This window comes from Cervus elaphus, chromosome 28, assembly GCF_910594005.1.
Source record: "Cervus elaphus chromosome 28, mCerEla1.1, whole genome shotgun sequence".
Classification (NCBI taxonomy): Eukaryota; Metazoa; Chordata; class Mammalia; order Artiodactyla; family Cervidae; genus Cervus; species Cervus elaphus.
The window spans coordinates 10,698,511-10,714,813 of NC_057842.1; the positions used below are offsets into that span (position 1 = coordinate 10,698,511).

Consider the following 16,303-nt stretch of genomic DNA (forward strand, 5'->3'; position numbering starts at 1 on the left):
TTACTTTAAAGCAGAATTCTTAAGGATATCAGATATTCTATTCCTTTATCCTAGTCACTTAGCACTGAACTGACTGGTATCACTTAATTCATCTTTGTTTCTCTGTTGCTTTCTGAATGTTCTCAGTAGCTTGAATTCCTGTACATTTTTTTGCCAAACAGATGGTACATACAGTGCAGGTATGAATCTTATTTTTTTTTAAACCTTTCTCCTTTGAATGCAAACTTAATAAGTGTTATGTTAGAAAAGCAAAATTCTGAAATGGAAAACACACTCATCTTCAAAGCCAACATCTAGAGGAAATGGATTCACTAGACTTTTCTTTTTTGTCTGGCAAATGGATTATATAGTCAATAAGACTGTCAGGTGCTAAAAAGTGAGATGCTAAGTGACATGAATGGTATGATTAAATTGGCCTTTTATGATTATTTTCATCACACAGTACCACTAGATACATATTAAATAACTTTCTTTTTAATAGCTCCCTGCACGATCTGAAATTAGGTTCAAAGTACTCAATCCTATTCTGCCAGGGTGGGTCTTCACAGAAGCATTAGTTTATAACTTTGGATTTATAAAATAGACGAAAAGCAATGGAATGACGTTGGAAAAAAGTGGACAATAATATCCTGCATTTTTAACACTTATATGCTAGTTAATGACTTCAGGTAAATATTTTGCCTGATCCCTTTGCTCACTTGTCATTTGTGGCCTATGGGATTATACCTTCATGAATGCTTCTCCTTTGTCTAATCTATCCAAATCTTCCCATACTAGTGAGTTTTCTGAAAGTTTTTATTGCTGTGTTAAATTGGTATTGCCTTTCATTTTGTATTTACTTATTTGTGTGCATACAGCAATTCTTTTGATGAGTTATAAAAGATTTTTGAGGTTGGAATTCAAATTCTTGTATTTCTTGTAACACTTATCACAGTGTCTGATGACTGAAAGATTCTCAATAGTCATTTGAATTAGCGAATAAATAAATGCATCTCAATTTGAACTTCCAAAGAAAGGCTCAACCATCTGCATTCCATTCCAGCCTGGACACCTGGGCGTCCCCTTGGTCCTCTCTCCACTCAGGGCCCTTCCCTCGCGTCCCGGATCTCCCCAGGATGCCACCCGAGCACCTTCCCGCCTCCAGTTCAGAACCTCCTGGGCCTCTCCTGCCGCTCTTCCCCTGCCTTGCGCCAGATACGATCAGAGTCCCGTTGAAATCCTCCAATGGCCTCAACGATTGGAGCAAAGAGATAAAATCCGTAACACAGCTGACAAAAAGTTTGAAATCTGGCCCTGTCTCTTCCCTGACCTCCCTGGGAGTTATTCACCTGGCTGTCTGGGTGATGCTCACAATGCCCCCCATTCGGTCTTGCCCAGCACCTCTGTGTATCTTCATGGAACAAGCACTTTCCTGGGGACTTCCTATTATCCTTCAAGTGTCCTTGAAAACTTGCTTTGTCATGGAAGACTCCCCAGGCCCTGCAAACTCTTGTCTTACTCTGTCTTGAAATCATCCTTTGCAGCAATGCTATAGGATTAATTTATTTGGCATGTAACTAAATTTGTAACTTGTTCTAGGGAGTCCTTTTCTAAAATATGAGTTCTGCAATTATCATTATTTATCATATTCATTGCTACCTGTACCCATCTCCAAAATCAAGGTCTTGTCTTTTTAAGTGGTCAATAAATATATTTGAAGAAATAAATCAATAAAAAGAAATAATAGACACATAAAAGCAAATAGAAATGAAGAATGAGGTAATAGTTGTTTGGAGGGTAATAACATCTAATTGCATTCATTTAGAGTCTCTTGGTTGGCATTCATCTTCAAGGTTGGCTTCACCTTGTACAGGCACACCTCAGAAATATCACAGGTTCAGTTCCAGATCACCTCAATAAAGGGAATATCACAATAAAGTAAGTCATACCAATTTTTTTGGTTCCCCAGTGCACATAAAAATTATGTTTACATTATACTGTAGTCTCTTAACTGTGCAATAATAACATTATGTCTTAAAAACAATGTAAGTGCCTTAATTTTAAAATACTTTATTGCTAAAAAATGCTAACCATCATCTGAGCCTTCAGGAAATTGTAATCTTTTTGGTGGTAGAGGCTCTTGCCCACATGTTGGTGGCTACTGACTGGTCAAGGTGGTTGTTGCTGAGGGCTCAGATGGAAGTGGCGATTTCTTAAAATGAGACATAAAAGTTCCCCACATTGGCTGATTCTTCATTTCATGAAATATTTTTCTGTAGCATGTAATCCTGTTTGATAGCATTTTGCCTGTAATAGAACTACTTTCAAGATTGACATCAGTCCTCTCAGACTTCCGTTCTGCTCTATCAGCTATGTTTATGTTGTATTTTAAATCCTTTGTTGTCATTCGACAATCTTCACAGTATCTTCACCAGGAGCAGATTCCACTTCAAGAAACTTTCTCTACTTATCTATAACAAGTAACTCCTCAACCCTTCAAGTTGTATCATCAAATTGCAGTAATCCAGTCACATCTTAATGCTCCCCATATAATTCTAATTCTTTTGCTGTTTCCACATCTGCAGTTACTTCCTCCACTTAAGTCTTGAACCCCTTCAAGTCAATGAAGGTTGCAATCATTTTCCTCCAAACTTCTGTTAGTGTTGTTATTTGGAGCACTTCCCATGAATCATGAATGGTCTTAATGGCATCTAGGATGGTGAATCCTTTCCAGAAGGTTTCCTCTTCAGTGCCCAGATCCATCAGAGGAATCACTATATCTGGTGCTTACAGGCTTATAAAATGTGTTTCTTAAATAATAGGACTTAAAGGTCAAAATATCTCTTTGATCTCCATCCATAAGAATGGACATTATGTTAGCAGGCATGAAAAAGCAACATTAGTCTCATTGTCCACATCAGAGTTCTTGGGTGACCAAGTGCATTGTCAATAAGCATTAACGTTTTGGAAAAAAAAAAAAAAATCTTTTTTTCTGAGCAGTAGGTCAACAGTGGGCTTAAAATATTCAGTAAACCATGCTGTAAACAGATGTCCTGTCATGCAGGCTTTGTTGTTCCATTAATAGAAGAGATAGAGGAGATTTAGCATACTTTAAGGGCCCTAGGATTTTCAGAACGGTGAATGAGGATTGGCTTCAAGTTTAAAAGCTACATTAGCTGCTAACAAGAGTGTCAGCCTGTCGTTTGAAGTATCGAATCCAGGCATTTACTTCTCCTCTCCAAATATGAAAGTCTTAGATGGCATCTTCTTTCAGTCGAAAGCTGCTTATATACAGTGAAAATTTGTTGTTTAGGGTAGCCACCCTCATGAGTTGTCTTGGCCACAGCTTCTGGATAAATTGCTTCAGCTTCTGCATCAACACTTGTTGCTTCACCTTGCACTTTGTTGTTATGGAGACAGCTTCTTTTCAGCTTCATGAACCCATCTCTGCCAGCTTCAGACTTTTCATCTGCAGCTTCCTCACCTCTCTCAGCCCTCATAGAATGGAAGATAGTTTGGGCTTCCCTGGTGGCTCAGAGGGTAAAGCGTCTGCCTACAATGTGGGAGACCTGGGTTTAATCCCCATGTCGGGAAGATCCCCTGGAGAAGGAAATGGCAACCCACTCCAGTACTCTCGCCTGGAAAATTCCATGGATGGAGGAGCCTGGTAGGCCACAGTCCGTGGGATCACAAAGAGTCAGACACGACTGGGCAACTTCACTTCAGGGCCCTGTTATGTCTGGATGAGACTTCTGCTTATGGGAATGGTGTGGTTGGTTGGATCTTCTCTCCAGACCGGTCAAACTTTCTCTGTATGAGCAGGAAGGCTTTGTTCATTCCAGTGATCACAAGAGTAGCACATTTGATTTCCTTCAAGAGTTTCCTTTAGATCCACAACTTGGCTGACTGTCACGAAGTCTGACTTTTGGCCTGTCTCATCTTTCAACACGCCTTCCTCACTAAGCTTATTAATTCCTGGGTTTTGATTTCAAGTGAGAAATGTGTGACTCTTCCTTTCACTTGAATGCTTAGAGGCCTTTGTAGGGTTACAAGTTGACCTGATTTCATTATTGTTGGGTCTCAGGGAATAAGGAGGCCCAAAGAAAGGGAGAGAGATGAGGGATCAGCTGCCGGGTGGAGCATTCAGAACACACACAAAACACTTATCTATTGAGTTCCCTGTCTGGTATGTGCCTGGTGCCCCAAGGCAATGACAACATTCACATCAAAGATCACTGATCATAGACCACCATAACAAATATAATAATCATAAAATGTCTGAATTATTGTCAGAGTTACTAACATGTGACACAGGAAGCAAATGTTGTTGGAAAAATAGCACTGATAGACTTGCAAGGTCGCTAAAGAACTGTAATGTGTCACAAGCGCAGTATCTGTAGAGTTCAGTAAAGACCTGCGTCTACGTTGTATACAGCCTCCTCTCCTGGAAACCTCCTCATCCCCTCTCTGCTTCTGCCTTGCAGTCGACGGACAGTGGCAGGAGTGGAGTTCCTGGAGCCAGTGCTCCGTGACCTGCTCGAATGGGACCCAGCAGAGGAGCCGACTGTGTACCGCCGCCGCGCACGGGGGCTCGGAGTGCAGGGGGCCCTGGGCGGAGAGCAGAGAGTGTTACAACCCCGAGTGCACAGGTGAGGCCTGGGGATTGCATTTACAGGATGCCTGCCACTAGGCTCTATGACAGAGCCATGCATGACAGTCATGGGATAAACCGATCGTTACACATTTTTGTAAATGAAACCAATTCTACCAAGGCTCATTCTACTGTATGTTGCATTAAGAAAGCAACAAAATTCAGCAACTTCTTAAATTAGATCAAATTAATTATATTATATTAAATATTGATTAAATCGATGAAGTCTAGAGCTGAACTTGTACTTTTTCAATTGTGTCCATTTGTAGATCCTGACAAGCCTATAGAAGTTTCTGTTCATCACAGTGCTCTAAATCTGGTCAGAAAGTCAAATATTTGTGTATACTATGTTTGTGGTGGTAGATTAATAAAAACTGAACAGTCGTGGTCCTCACATTTCGGAATCCCTAAAGCGGTGAGTCCTGTACTACCCCCATTGACCGTGGTGGCGTGTTTCTTTCAGCCAATGGGCAGTGGAATCCATGGGGTCATTGGAGCGGCTGCTCCCGGTCCTGTGACGGAGGCTGGGAGAGAAGGATGCGGACCTGCCAGGGCGCGGCGGTGACCGGGCAGCCCTGCGAAGGGACGGGCGAGGAGGTGCGGAGGTGCAGTGAGCAGCGCTGTCCTGGTGAGTGCACCCGGAGTGTCCCCGGGAGATACTCTGGTCCCTCAAAAAAAAAGATGAAAAACATTGCCGTTGGTTGAAGATAATGTTTCTTCAGTTAAAGTATTGCTGTTGGTAAGTGGCAATTCACTTCTTTCCCTAATGTATGAGGTTTCCTCTGTTTCTCTGTCATAGACCGTTTTCTTTATGTTACTTAATTGTTTGCTGCAAAATGAGTAGGCATATTGAACAATAACATGGGTAGACATGTTTGAAGTTACTAATAGTTTGGGGTATCATTTTTTTTAACTATCTTTATGAAATATTTGTTTACTGAGAGAACAAGTTGCCTTAGATTATTTTAGTAGAATATAGATGCACGAGAAAATACAAATATAAGGCTGAAACTCAGAAACTTGTAAATTCCACTGTTAATCCATGCTGATGTGTGACCTCAGACACCTCGGTTTACCTGCCCTATTCCCACTGCAAAAGGGAACCCCTATGAGGAACTCACTTTAAAATGACAGCATCAGGTCTTAATTCATAGAGAAAGTCTAGAAGTATTGCTACATTAAAGGATTTTACACAGAAGCATAGCATATAGGAAAGATCAGAAATTGACCATATTATAAATCACATATATCTGAAAGTTCATGTAGAACAAAGACTCCTTCCTAAGAGTGTGTACATTTCATAAAATGCTGTTAACACTCAAGACTCAATAAATAAGTGAAAATTAGGATTTTAGAATGATATCATTGGCAAAATTTTGTAGATGTGCTAGAAAAGCTAATAGCATGGAGTTTTAAAATTTCATTGCTGTGTATAAAACTCTGAACTTAAGAGATTCAAAGACCCAATTAGAGTTGATGTTGCCACTGTTAACGCTTGTGGGCAAGCTTGCCAACTCTGGCTGTCTGGTCCTGCTGGGTGTGATGACTGCACCTGTTTGAGATTCCTTCTCATTTCAGACAACTATGGATTTCTGTCTCTTATCTGACATGACTACTTCAATTTAGAAAAAACTCAATGAATTCTAAGAGTTATCTGGGATCAAAACTTTGTATTTCTCCATATTTAGAATTCTAAAGACATTTCATGGTTCAGTGATAATAGCAACAGAAACTAGACTCTGAGGGCAACAATAAGTCAGTTGTGTTCTTTTTAGGGCTTTAAAAAATCTAAAATTAGTTTTGTTCATTCTTAAAGCCATATGAATCCTGAATGATAAGAAGTAACCAGCATGGAGGGTTCTGTTGAGAAAGATACCTACACCAATTAGCACTGTGAAATTTCTCCTCTGCTTCATAAAAATTAGGAAGCATTAAACAAAGGCATTTATTTTGCCCAGGGAGAAATTTCACTGGAACAGCAAGCATAATTAAATAAGAGCCTTTTTAATATTTGAAGTTATCTAAACTCGTCTGAGCATGCCAAGTTTCTTAACCGGTCCTGTAACACTGACTTTCATCTGCAAATACAGATATAAGATGGTGCTGCTTGCAACCAGATTTATAAAGGTTGCCACCTGCTGTCTGGAAAACATTTTACATATCTGTTTACAAAAAAAGATACTATACCTTGTTTGCTAGGTTTATTTGCCGGCTTTCATGATTTCAGGGAGATTAAAAAATTATATAAAACTGTAAACACTTTTTAGATTATATAAATATATATTTTGACATTAACCTTGATACTTTCATTTTTCTCTATTCAAAACTATGATTTAAATCATCTCCAAGTATGTAAATAACATTTTTTAATTAAAATTAATTATTGAGTTAGCTAAACAATTCACAAATTAATGCTTGTATGGGGGTAAAAAGATAATCATATTTACCAAGTTTTTGAAAATATATCCTGATCTTTCACCTTCATACAAATCACACTGTCCATTAACATGTGACTATTAATTTCAACAATACTTCTGCCTCTGTATAGAAATTTTATCAAAATAAAAGTGGGTTTCTTTTAATATTTATCCTTTAACTTTTCCATGCACATCAATGTCATCTCCAGATTTTTTTGGGAAAAAAAAATCATTATTTTTTTTCAAAAAGGCAGGGATAATAAATAACTTAGTTTTCCACAGTGGACTTGATTTATACACTATACTGGCTTTTCAACTCAGAGCAGTTGTTTCTTTATGGTCAGTATATATTCCTTTTATAATTAGGAGCATAGGTTTTCTAATTTCTTCCACTAGATTGCTCCTAATTTGCACACTGGCAATATAATTTGAGAAAACTTTCAAATCATCTTAACAGTTGCTAAGTCATTTTTTCTTGTTTTGTCAAAGCTGAAGTTTTCTCTTAAAATAATATGCTTTTTCTAGTGCTATTTATAGTATTGTTCATTCTTAATTTTATTCATCTTGCTGGAAACAAATAAATTAGTATTTATTTTTATGCTTAACTTAATTTGGATACAAAACTAATCAAGTTTGCCAACAAAACCCTCTGTTGTCAAGAAAGAAAAGTATAATATATGCACATCTTTGGGTAATTAATGAAAATAATGATTAATTATCTGGATTTAATCAAAAGCTCATGACATCTACTAAAAATGGAAAATATAAAATATTTTCCTAACAAGAATAGGATATTTCTTTCCTGGTAAATAGATCAAATAAAAGTATTAAAAAGAGCATCATCAATGTCCCTGTCTTCATAAGAAAGAGAATGAGAAAAATATTATATTGTTATTTTAAAAACTACTGCTAGTTAAGAAATAAAGGAGCTGCAGGGGAGATAATTAGGTTGCTCAAATTTTAAATTGATCAAACTCACCAAATAATGATTTTATTGATCTCAGTCTTGTTATATACTCAAGCTTTTTGGCTTAAACTAGTGGAATAATTTTGTTATATTGCTACAATGTGAAAACATACTATTTTATTTGGTTTTTTTCTCCCCCAATTTTCCCCTGGTTAATATCATTCAGAAGGCAAAGTTACTGCTGATTCACCTATGTTAGCCTAGGCTTCCCAAGGCCTCTCTGCTCTGTGCCAGGGAAGGGCTTGCTTTTCCCAGAGCCCAGTTCTACGATCCATGAATCTTTAGTCCTTAGTTGCTAAATTGGAACCTGCCATTCACAGGCAGATGTTACACTTAATTTATATATAAAATGTTCTTCTTGGAGTCACCATTGCTTTGTCTACAAATGATGAGCAAACCCTGCAGGTGGAATGTGCTGAGAAAAACTTCGTAACAGCAACTTAAACTGCTTAAACTTAAACTGCTCCAGAGATGGAGCAGTTATTGTGATTCTGAACTCTAGATCATCTGGTTTCTGGGTAACTTTCTTTTAGCAGGAAGAAAACATCACCACGCTTGCTTTCTTTGAGCTTTTATCTTCCCTGAGTGCCTATCTGAATTGTCCAGAGCTGTGCTCCTCAAACTTTACTTGACAAATCCCTTTTAAAATTGCATCAAAAAACACTTAGGAATAAACCTGACCTAGGAGGTGAAAAATATGCTAAGAACTATAAAATATTAATAAAGGAAATTGAAGATGATTTAAAGAAATGGAAAGATATCCCATGTTCTTAGACTGGAAGAATTAATATTGTTAAAATGACCATACTACCCAAAGCAATCTATAGATTTAATGCATTCCTATCAAATTACCATGGCATTTTTTTCACGGAACTAGAACAAATAATCCTAAAATGTATATGGGACTTTAAAAGACCCAGAATTGCCAAAGCAATCCTGAGGAAAAATTTAAAAACAGGAGGCATAACCCTCCCAGAATTCAGATAATACTACAAGTACACAGTAATCAAAACAACATGCTATAGACACAAAAACAGACATATGGATCAATGCAACAGAATAGACAGCCTGAAAATAAACCCGTACACCTATGGACTGTTAGTATTCAACAAAGGAGGCAAGGACTTAATTTCAAAAATGTTCAAACAGCTCATACAACTCAGTAACAAAAAAATACAACCCAATCAAAAAATGAGCAGAAGACTTAAATAGACATTTCTCCAAAGAAGACTTACAGATGGCCAACAGGCATATGACAAGATGCTCAGCATCACTAATTATTCAGTTCAGTTCAGTTCAGTTGCTCAGTCGTGTCTGACTCTTTGCGACCCCATGAATTGCAGCACGCCAGGCCTCCCTGTCCATCACCAACTCCCGGAGTTTACCCAAACCCATGTTCATCGAGTGGGTAATGCCATCCAGCCATCTCATCCTCTGTCATCCCCTTCTCCTCCTGCCCACAATCCCTCCCAGCATCAGGGTCTTTTCCAATGAGTCAACTCTTCTCATGAGGTGGCCAAAGTACTGGAGTTTCAGCTTCAGCATCAGTCCTTCCAATGAACACCCAGGACTGATCTCCTTTAGGATGGACTGGTTGGATCTCCTGACAGTCCAAGGGACTCTTCAAGAGTCTTCTCCAATACCACAGTTCAAAAGCATCAATTTTTTGGCACTCAGCTTTCTTCACAGTCCAACTCTCATTATTAGAGAAATGTAAATCAAAACTACAGTGAGATGCCACCTTATACCAGTCAAAACAGCCATAGTTAAAAAATCTATTACCACAAATAACAAATGGTGGAGAGGGTGTGAAGAAGAGAGAACCCTTCCACATTCATGGTGGGAATGTAAATTGGTGCACCCACTGTGGAAAACAGTATAGAGGTTCCTCAAAACAAACAAAAATAGAGCTACCACATGATCCAGCAATCCCACTCCTGTGCATATGTTCAAAGAAAGCTATAATTCAAAACTACATGCACCTCAAACTTTAGTGGACAGAATAATCACCCAGAGAGCTTGTTAAGACAGAGATTCATGGGCCAGAGTCCTCTGTCCCAAGGTTCTGATTCAGTAGGTCTAGTCCAGACCTGGGGACCTGCATTTCTAACAAGCTCCCAGGTGTTGGCAGTAATGCTGCAGATGACCAAATAGGTTGCACTGGCCTTGAGTACAAGTAAGTAAATGTAAATGACAAAACTAGCGAAGAATGGAAAATGGTTCTCACCCTCAGCCACACTGTTGCAAGTTGCAATATCACCTTCATAAGACTGCAGGATTTTATTGTATTCACACTTCATAAATAAGGAGGGGTTGTTTCTGAAATCTGCTCATAACAAAAATATAGGTAATGCATTTCACATTCCCCTACCCAACTCTTGTTTCAACCAAGATAAAATAGAAACATAGGGCAATTAGCCAGCTGTTGCAGACAAGGAATGGTTTCGGCAGGGCTTTTAGTTGTACAGTCCTGGTGCAAGAAGAACTGGGGTGTCACTGGAATCCGTTTGAGGTGAAGTTGTGCATCTCAAGGACAATATCTTCTGTAGCAGAGCTGCTTTTTCACTTCCTGTCCCCATGCTCTGAGCTACTCTGCACACACACAGAGCTAGCTGTGTAATATCTGGAGCAGGGAGGTGTCAGGAAGGAGGATGGAGTCTGTGCTCATATTGACTTACATTCTCCTCCATTCCCAGGGGGAGGACTGGGGAATTAATTAATCACTTTCAATACAAATATTGTCTTTGTTAGAGACAAGTTTAACAAGTTAAAAAGTCAGACTTCTAAGTCGTGTAGGCTGAAAGAGTTGTTTGATGGACTGAGGTCTACTAGGTCCTCACAGAGCAATTTCTCTCTGCCTTGTTTTCCCCATGATCCCAGAGACGAAAATAACTTCAGCCACTCTGAGGGTTGTTATGACAATTATTTGAATTAAAAATATTTAATGCGCTTGGAAGACTGCCTGATTCATAGGGATGTGTAAATACTGCTGTTGTAACCGTGTGTCAGCTTGAGACTGATAATAGTCATTCTCCATATAAGGAAGGCTCTTAAGAAACACATTTGATAAATACCCCTCTTCTTCCCTCAGACCTTAGCAGCACCATGAAGTCTTCACGTGTGTTGGTTCCACTGCTGAATTAGAGCGGTGTGAGCCCAGAGGCGGAATCGATCTCATTTACCTTTGCACCCCTACCATAAGGGGTTCCTGAAACATTAGAATTAAAGAATTGCCAGCAAGTCAGATTTGAGATGTGGGGTCACGCATCATGCATATTTTTCTTCTGTTTTCTGCATGCAGCGCTACAGTGTAGAATCAATTTCTCTTTAATGCTGAAATTCCAGCGTAAGTGGGGAAAACTAATTTTCCACATCAAATTGATTTAAGTCCTGTATAATTTTTGCTATTTTTAAGAGACAGAAAATCAGTTTGAATAGACAGATTAACAGCTAATCACTAGGTAATTGCTACCTTGTTTTAAGGGAGCATGCTCACTGTGTGCGTGTGCCTTCAAGTACAGTTGTATCCTACAGATGGGTTTTTATATCTTTACACTATAGTGAGAGTAAACATTGGAATTTTTCAGCTGATAAAACAGTCGTGGTTCCATTTTGGTGAGGCATAAAAAAGCAAGTGGTTCACATTGCTACACAGTAATATGTTTTTTATTTTGAGCACAGAACCGTGGCCTGAGCTAATTATATATTGCATAATTTACAAAATGCACACAGGTAGAATTAAGCAGAAAAAAAAAATAACACACATCTCTATTTCCAGCTTTTCTTTCTCTCCTGCACTTTAGTTTCATACACTGGCCAGCTTTTCAATGCCAGATAACTCCACATCAAAACTTATTTTCAGCCTCTCTCCTAAGCCATATCCTCCCCGTGTTCTGTAACTCAGGGCAGAGCACACCAGACTTTCTTCCTGGAAACCCGAGTTCCATCTTTGCTCTCTCTCTCGTCCTCTCCTCCTACGCGAGCCATGGAGCAGAGCCGGCCATCCTCCTAAGTGGGTTGGAATCCACCCACTTCCCTGGCCACTTCCTGTGATCCTCCAGCCTACATCCCTGATTACACCATTTCGATTGTCACAGGCCTGCCTGACTTCAGTCTCGCTCTCCCTTGACCCACTCTGCAAACTGCCTGAACGGTTTTCAAAACATGACAATATGTGTCCCTCCCCTTAAGTTCAAAGCCCTATTTTAGCTCTTACTTCACCCCACCCCCACTCCTGCAATAACCCCCCTCTGGCCATCCCCATTTCTCCTTGCCATCCTGAAAGGTTCCCCAAGATTTGGATGGACCAGGCTTTTCCTTCCCTGCTGATCCTGCTGCACAGAGTTCCCAAGGCACACTTCCTATCCTCACTGGCTGACACTTCCTTGCCCTTCACACATCCACTCGATCATCCTCTGGGGAGTCCTCCCCTGATATACCCCTAGAGCAGCCAGGACTCCCCAAATCATAGTGTGTGCCCAGCTGCATTGCAATTTCTCTACTTATGTGTCCTTCACTATCATGGAGTTGAGAGGCCCTGACTGTTCATGTCTATTTGTGTGTGTGTGCACTATCTTTCAAGGAGGCTGGGACACGGTAGGGGCTCAAATATTTATAGAATGGATGAGTTCCCTTCCTGCCACTGAGGCGACCCCAGAAAGAGTCTCACTCTTGGGAACTTCATAAACCTAAGATGGAAGAAAATAAAATGTCATTTTACCATCTACATTGTTCTGTTTTAGGTATGAGCCGCAATAGAGCTATTTTCTGAACTAATTTTTTTAAATCTTCAAAGATGCCAAATGACTTTTGATGAAATATTTAAAACAGCTGAGGGATTCGACATGCCTTCTAAAAAGCTGAGAATCCTGGGCCAATTTGCAACTTTGAATCTCTGATTCCCCTGGCATCTTCCTTTCTTATCATTTGTGTACTGAGTAGACACTCAGTACAAAAAGCATGATGAATCCTAAGCTTCATGAATTTGCAGGGCAGAGAACAAAGTTTGTTGACTTCTCTGGGTTTAAAAAATTACTGTGATTTTTTGTTTTTGTTTTTGAACTGGCTGAAGTACCCCCTTGTGATTGTCACCAGGCAAATGGGAATTAGTATGTACTTGAGTGGTGTGGTTGGAAAAATAGCTTTTTAATCAGCTTTTTCTTTCACCAGTTAGGCTATATGCAGATCCTATCAAAGGATTCTGAATAGGGTCCCTGGGACACTTACCAAGTCAGGCACAGCCATACATGATCAATTTTTGTAATTAACCAGTACCATGGAAACCCATTTTGGCTAATTTTTAGGAAAAGTGTAGTAGCTAACTGCTCACTCTTATTGCTTCTAAATGAAATTTATTATTTACTACTGACCTGTCTCTCTCTCTCACACACACACAGAGTCCTTAGTACTTTGCAAAATCATCTTCATTCTCTGTCATCTTAGGCACTGGAATAATGGGAAAATTAGGCCTTTTGAGCATATTTGGTAGCTTTGGGTTAAAAATACATGTGTGTATAGTTGTGAAAGTCACTCAGTAGTTTCTGACTCTTTGTGAACCCATGGACTATGCAGTCCATGGAATCTTCCAGGCCAGAATACTGGAGTGGGTAATCTTACCCTTCTCCAGGGGATTGTCCCAACCCAGGGATTGAACCCAGGTCTCCTGCTTTGCAGGCGGATTCTTTACCAGCTGAGCCACAAAAGAAGCCCAAGAATACTGGAGTGGGTAGCCTATCCCTTCTCCAGCGGATCTTCCCCACCCAGGAATCAAACTGGGGTCTCCTGCATTGCAGGTGGATTCTTTACCAACTGGGCTACCAGGGAGTAGTTGCCCACTATCTTTTAGCAGACCTGTAAGTGCTATGTGTCCTGAGGATGAAACTAAAATCCTTTTCTTCATGGTGCTCACACTCTAGCAGGAGGAGGCAAAAAATAATATATAAAGCAGAAAATCGTGCAGACGTATATGGTTAGGAGTGTCTTGGGGAACACAAGGGCAGAGGAAGGACTGGAGGCATAGGGTAGGCAGGCAGGCTGTCTCTGAGAAGGCGGGTTGCAGCAGAGCTTGAAGGCAGTGGGGAGGAGCCAGGAGGAGTTTTAGGGAAGGAAGCTGGGCGGTGTCCTGGGCAGAAAGAAGCGGTGCCCGGGGCTCTAGCGTGGGGTCCTCGCGAAGCTGAAGACGCCTCCAGGGGGCAGTAGGAGCGGAAGCGGAGGAGCTGACGAAGGAGCAAGGCTGTAGGGTCTTGTGACTGCTGCTCCTTAAGTCGCTCAGCATCGCGCTTCTATGGAGAGAACTTCCCCCCAAGTAATGCACCTTTTTAAAAAATTGAGCACTGATCCTAGCCTGCCTTGATTTTGAACTTCATCAGTTCCAGGTGTTTCACCCTGTTGGCCCACTCTTGCCATCTAGTGGGGAAAATGAAAGTCTTCAAGCCAGAATACTGGCGTGGGTAGCCTTTCCCTTCTCCAGGGGATCTTCCCAACCCAGGGATCAAACCCAGGTCTCCCACATTTCAGGTAGATTCTTTATTAGCTGAGCTATCAGTGAGTACTTGTAATTACCAGACTTTCTTACTCCCAAGGTGGACTGGGGCAGGGCACTCTTGGGAATAACAATGGATGTGAGAAATTTTCGGAAACCTTACCTGGAAATGAAGAAATCAGGGTGCAGATGACTCTGTCATTGACTTATGTCAAGACTGAATCAGGAAAGAAAACTGAAAGCTATAGCAACAGGTTTCATGAAGTGTATTTCAAATTTCATCAATGGAACTGATGAAAATTTGGGTTTGAAAATAGTAAAAAGGTACAAGTGAAGTGAAAAATTACAAAGAGCTAATTAAGTGATGTTGAGCAGAAGCTGGGTATATAGCAAAAAGAATAGTCAAATGTCATGGTAATGTTAGATTGATCACTGCTAAGCTTTCTTAAAATAAACTAGCTTTATATAGAATTCAACTATGGAATAAACTGTACATGATGCATTCTGTGCATTTTAACACATAATTTTCCTTTTCATGTTCTATAGTAGTTTGGGTTGACATTTACAGAAGCACAATTATCATCTGTTACAGTGTTGTCCAGGATGGTAGATATTAAAATTTTAACTTGCATTAATAAAAATTAGATATATTTAAAACTCAGTTCTCAGTCTTCCTTGCCACACTCCAAGTGCTCAATGGCCACACTGACTAGAGGCCACCATATTGGACAGTGAAATTCTCCTTTCTATCATCGCAGAAAGTTCTACTGGATGGCACTAGTCTTACATTGTTTCCTCAGTAAAGCTGATTTACTCAACAAACATGTTTTGAATCTTTACTACATGCTAGACATCATAACAGTTCATTACAGCAGGTGAAAGATAAATAAATAAAACATAATTAGTCTCCTAAAGGGCAAAATTTAGGAGTTGAGAAGGATTACACCTGTAACCGGATGCTTTCCATCCACTGTGAGAAGAGCTATAATACTTGCATATCCAGTGACTGAGGTACTGAGAAGACTTCCCAGAGGATCCACAATTTAAGATGTGTTTTAAAGATAAACAGGAATGTTAACAAAAAACAAGGAGGGACGTGAATATTTTAAGTAAAGGATATAGCTTCTGCAAAGTCAAGGAAGTATGAATTTGTATGGAGTATCTGGAGGATTATGCTTCTATGTGGCTGGCTGGTTCATGGGAGAATAAATATGAATTGTAGTTGGAGAGCAAGGCTAGGGCTTGCTGGAAGGGCCTTTTCTATCACAGCCAGAACAGTTATCTTTATCCTGTCAGATGACTGGAAAACCATGGAAAATTTTATGCAGCACATTATGGGATTACTCATTTTAGAGATTACTGTATTGATGTGGTATAAAAATTGCATTGAACATTCATGTCAATGTATGGCAAAAACCACTACAATATTATAAAGTAATTAGCCTCCAATTAAAATGAATTTTTAAAAAAAGGAAAAAAAATTGCATTGAAGAGGAAAGATGCTGAAGAATAGAAGCACTTTACATCCTGCATCTTACATGTAATAAATATATCTATATTTGGAATAAAAAATCAATTCACCTCTCTGAGCTTGTTTTCCCATTTGATCAATGCAGCTAATAGTCTCTATCCTATAAAGTTGTTGGGGAAATTAAATGAGTCCATTCATGTAAGACGGTTAGTAAGGGCTCAATAATATTACTGTTTTTAAGTTTGAAATTGTCTAAGGAAAGCTTTTAACATGAGGAAAATGTAAGGGGTGGATGATTCTGCAAAAATGCAGTGAATGCAACAGGGAGAAAGAACGA

The 16,303-nt window shown here is 39.6% G+C and overlaps 1 protein-coding gene across 2 annotated transcripts in view; it reads left to right on the forward strand.

Moving 5' to 3' along the window:
* The window catches only part of ADGRB3 (adhesion G protein-coupled receptor B3), an 850,102-nt gene that overhangs the window by 349,752 nt on the left and 484,047 nt on the right, over positions 1-16,303 (forward strand). For both annotated transcript variants that reach the window (XM_043890330.1, XM_043890329.1), the window contains 2 exons: positions 4,464-4,628; positions 5,094-5,258. In XM_043890330.1, the coding sequence (XP_043746265.1) occupies positions 4,464-4,628; positions 5,094-5,258 (330 nt within the window). The remainder of the gene's footprint in view (positions 1-4,463; positions 4,629-5,093; positions 5,259-16,303) is intronic.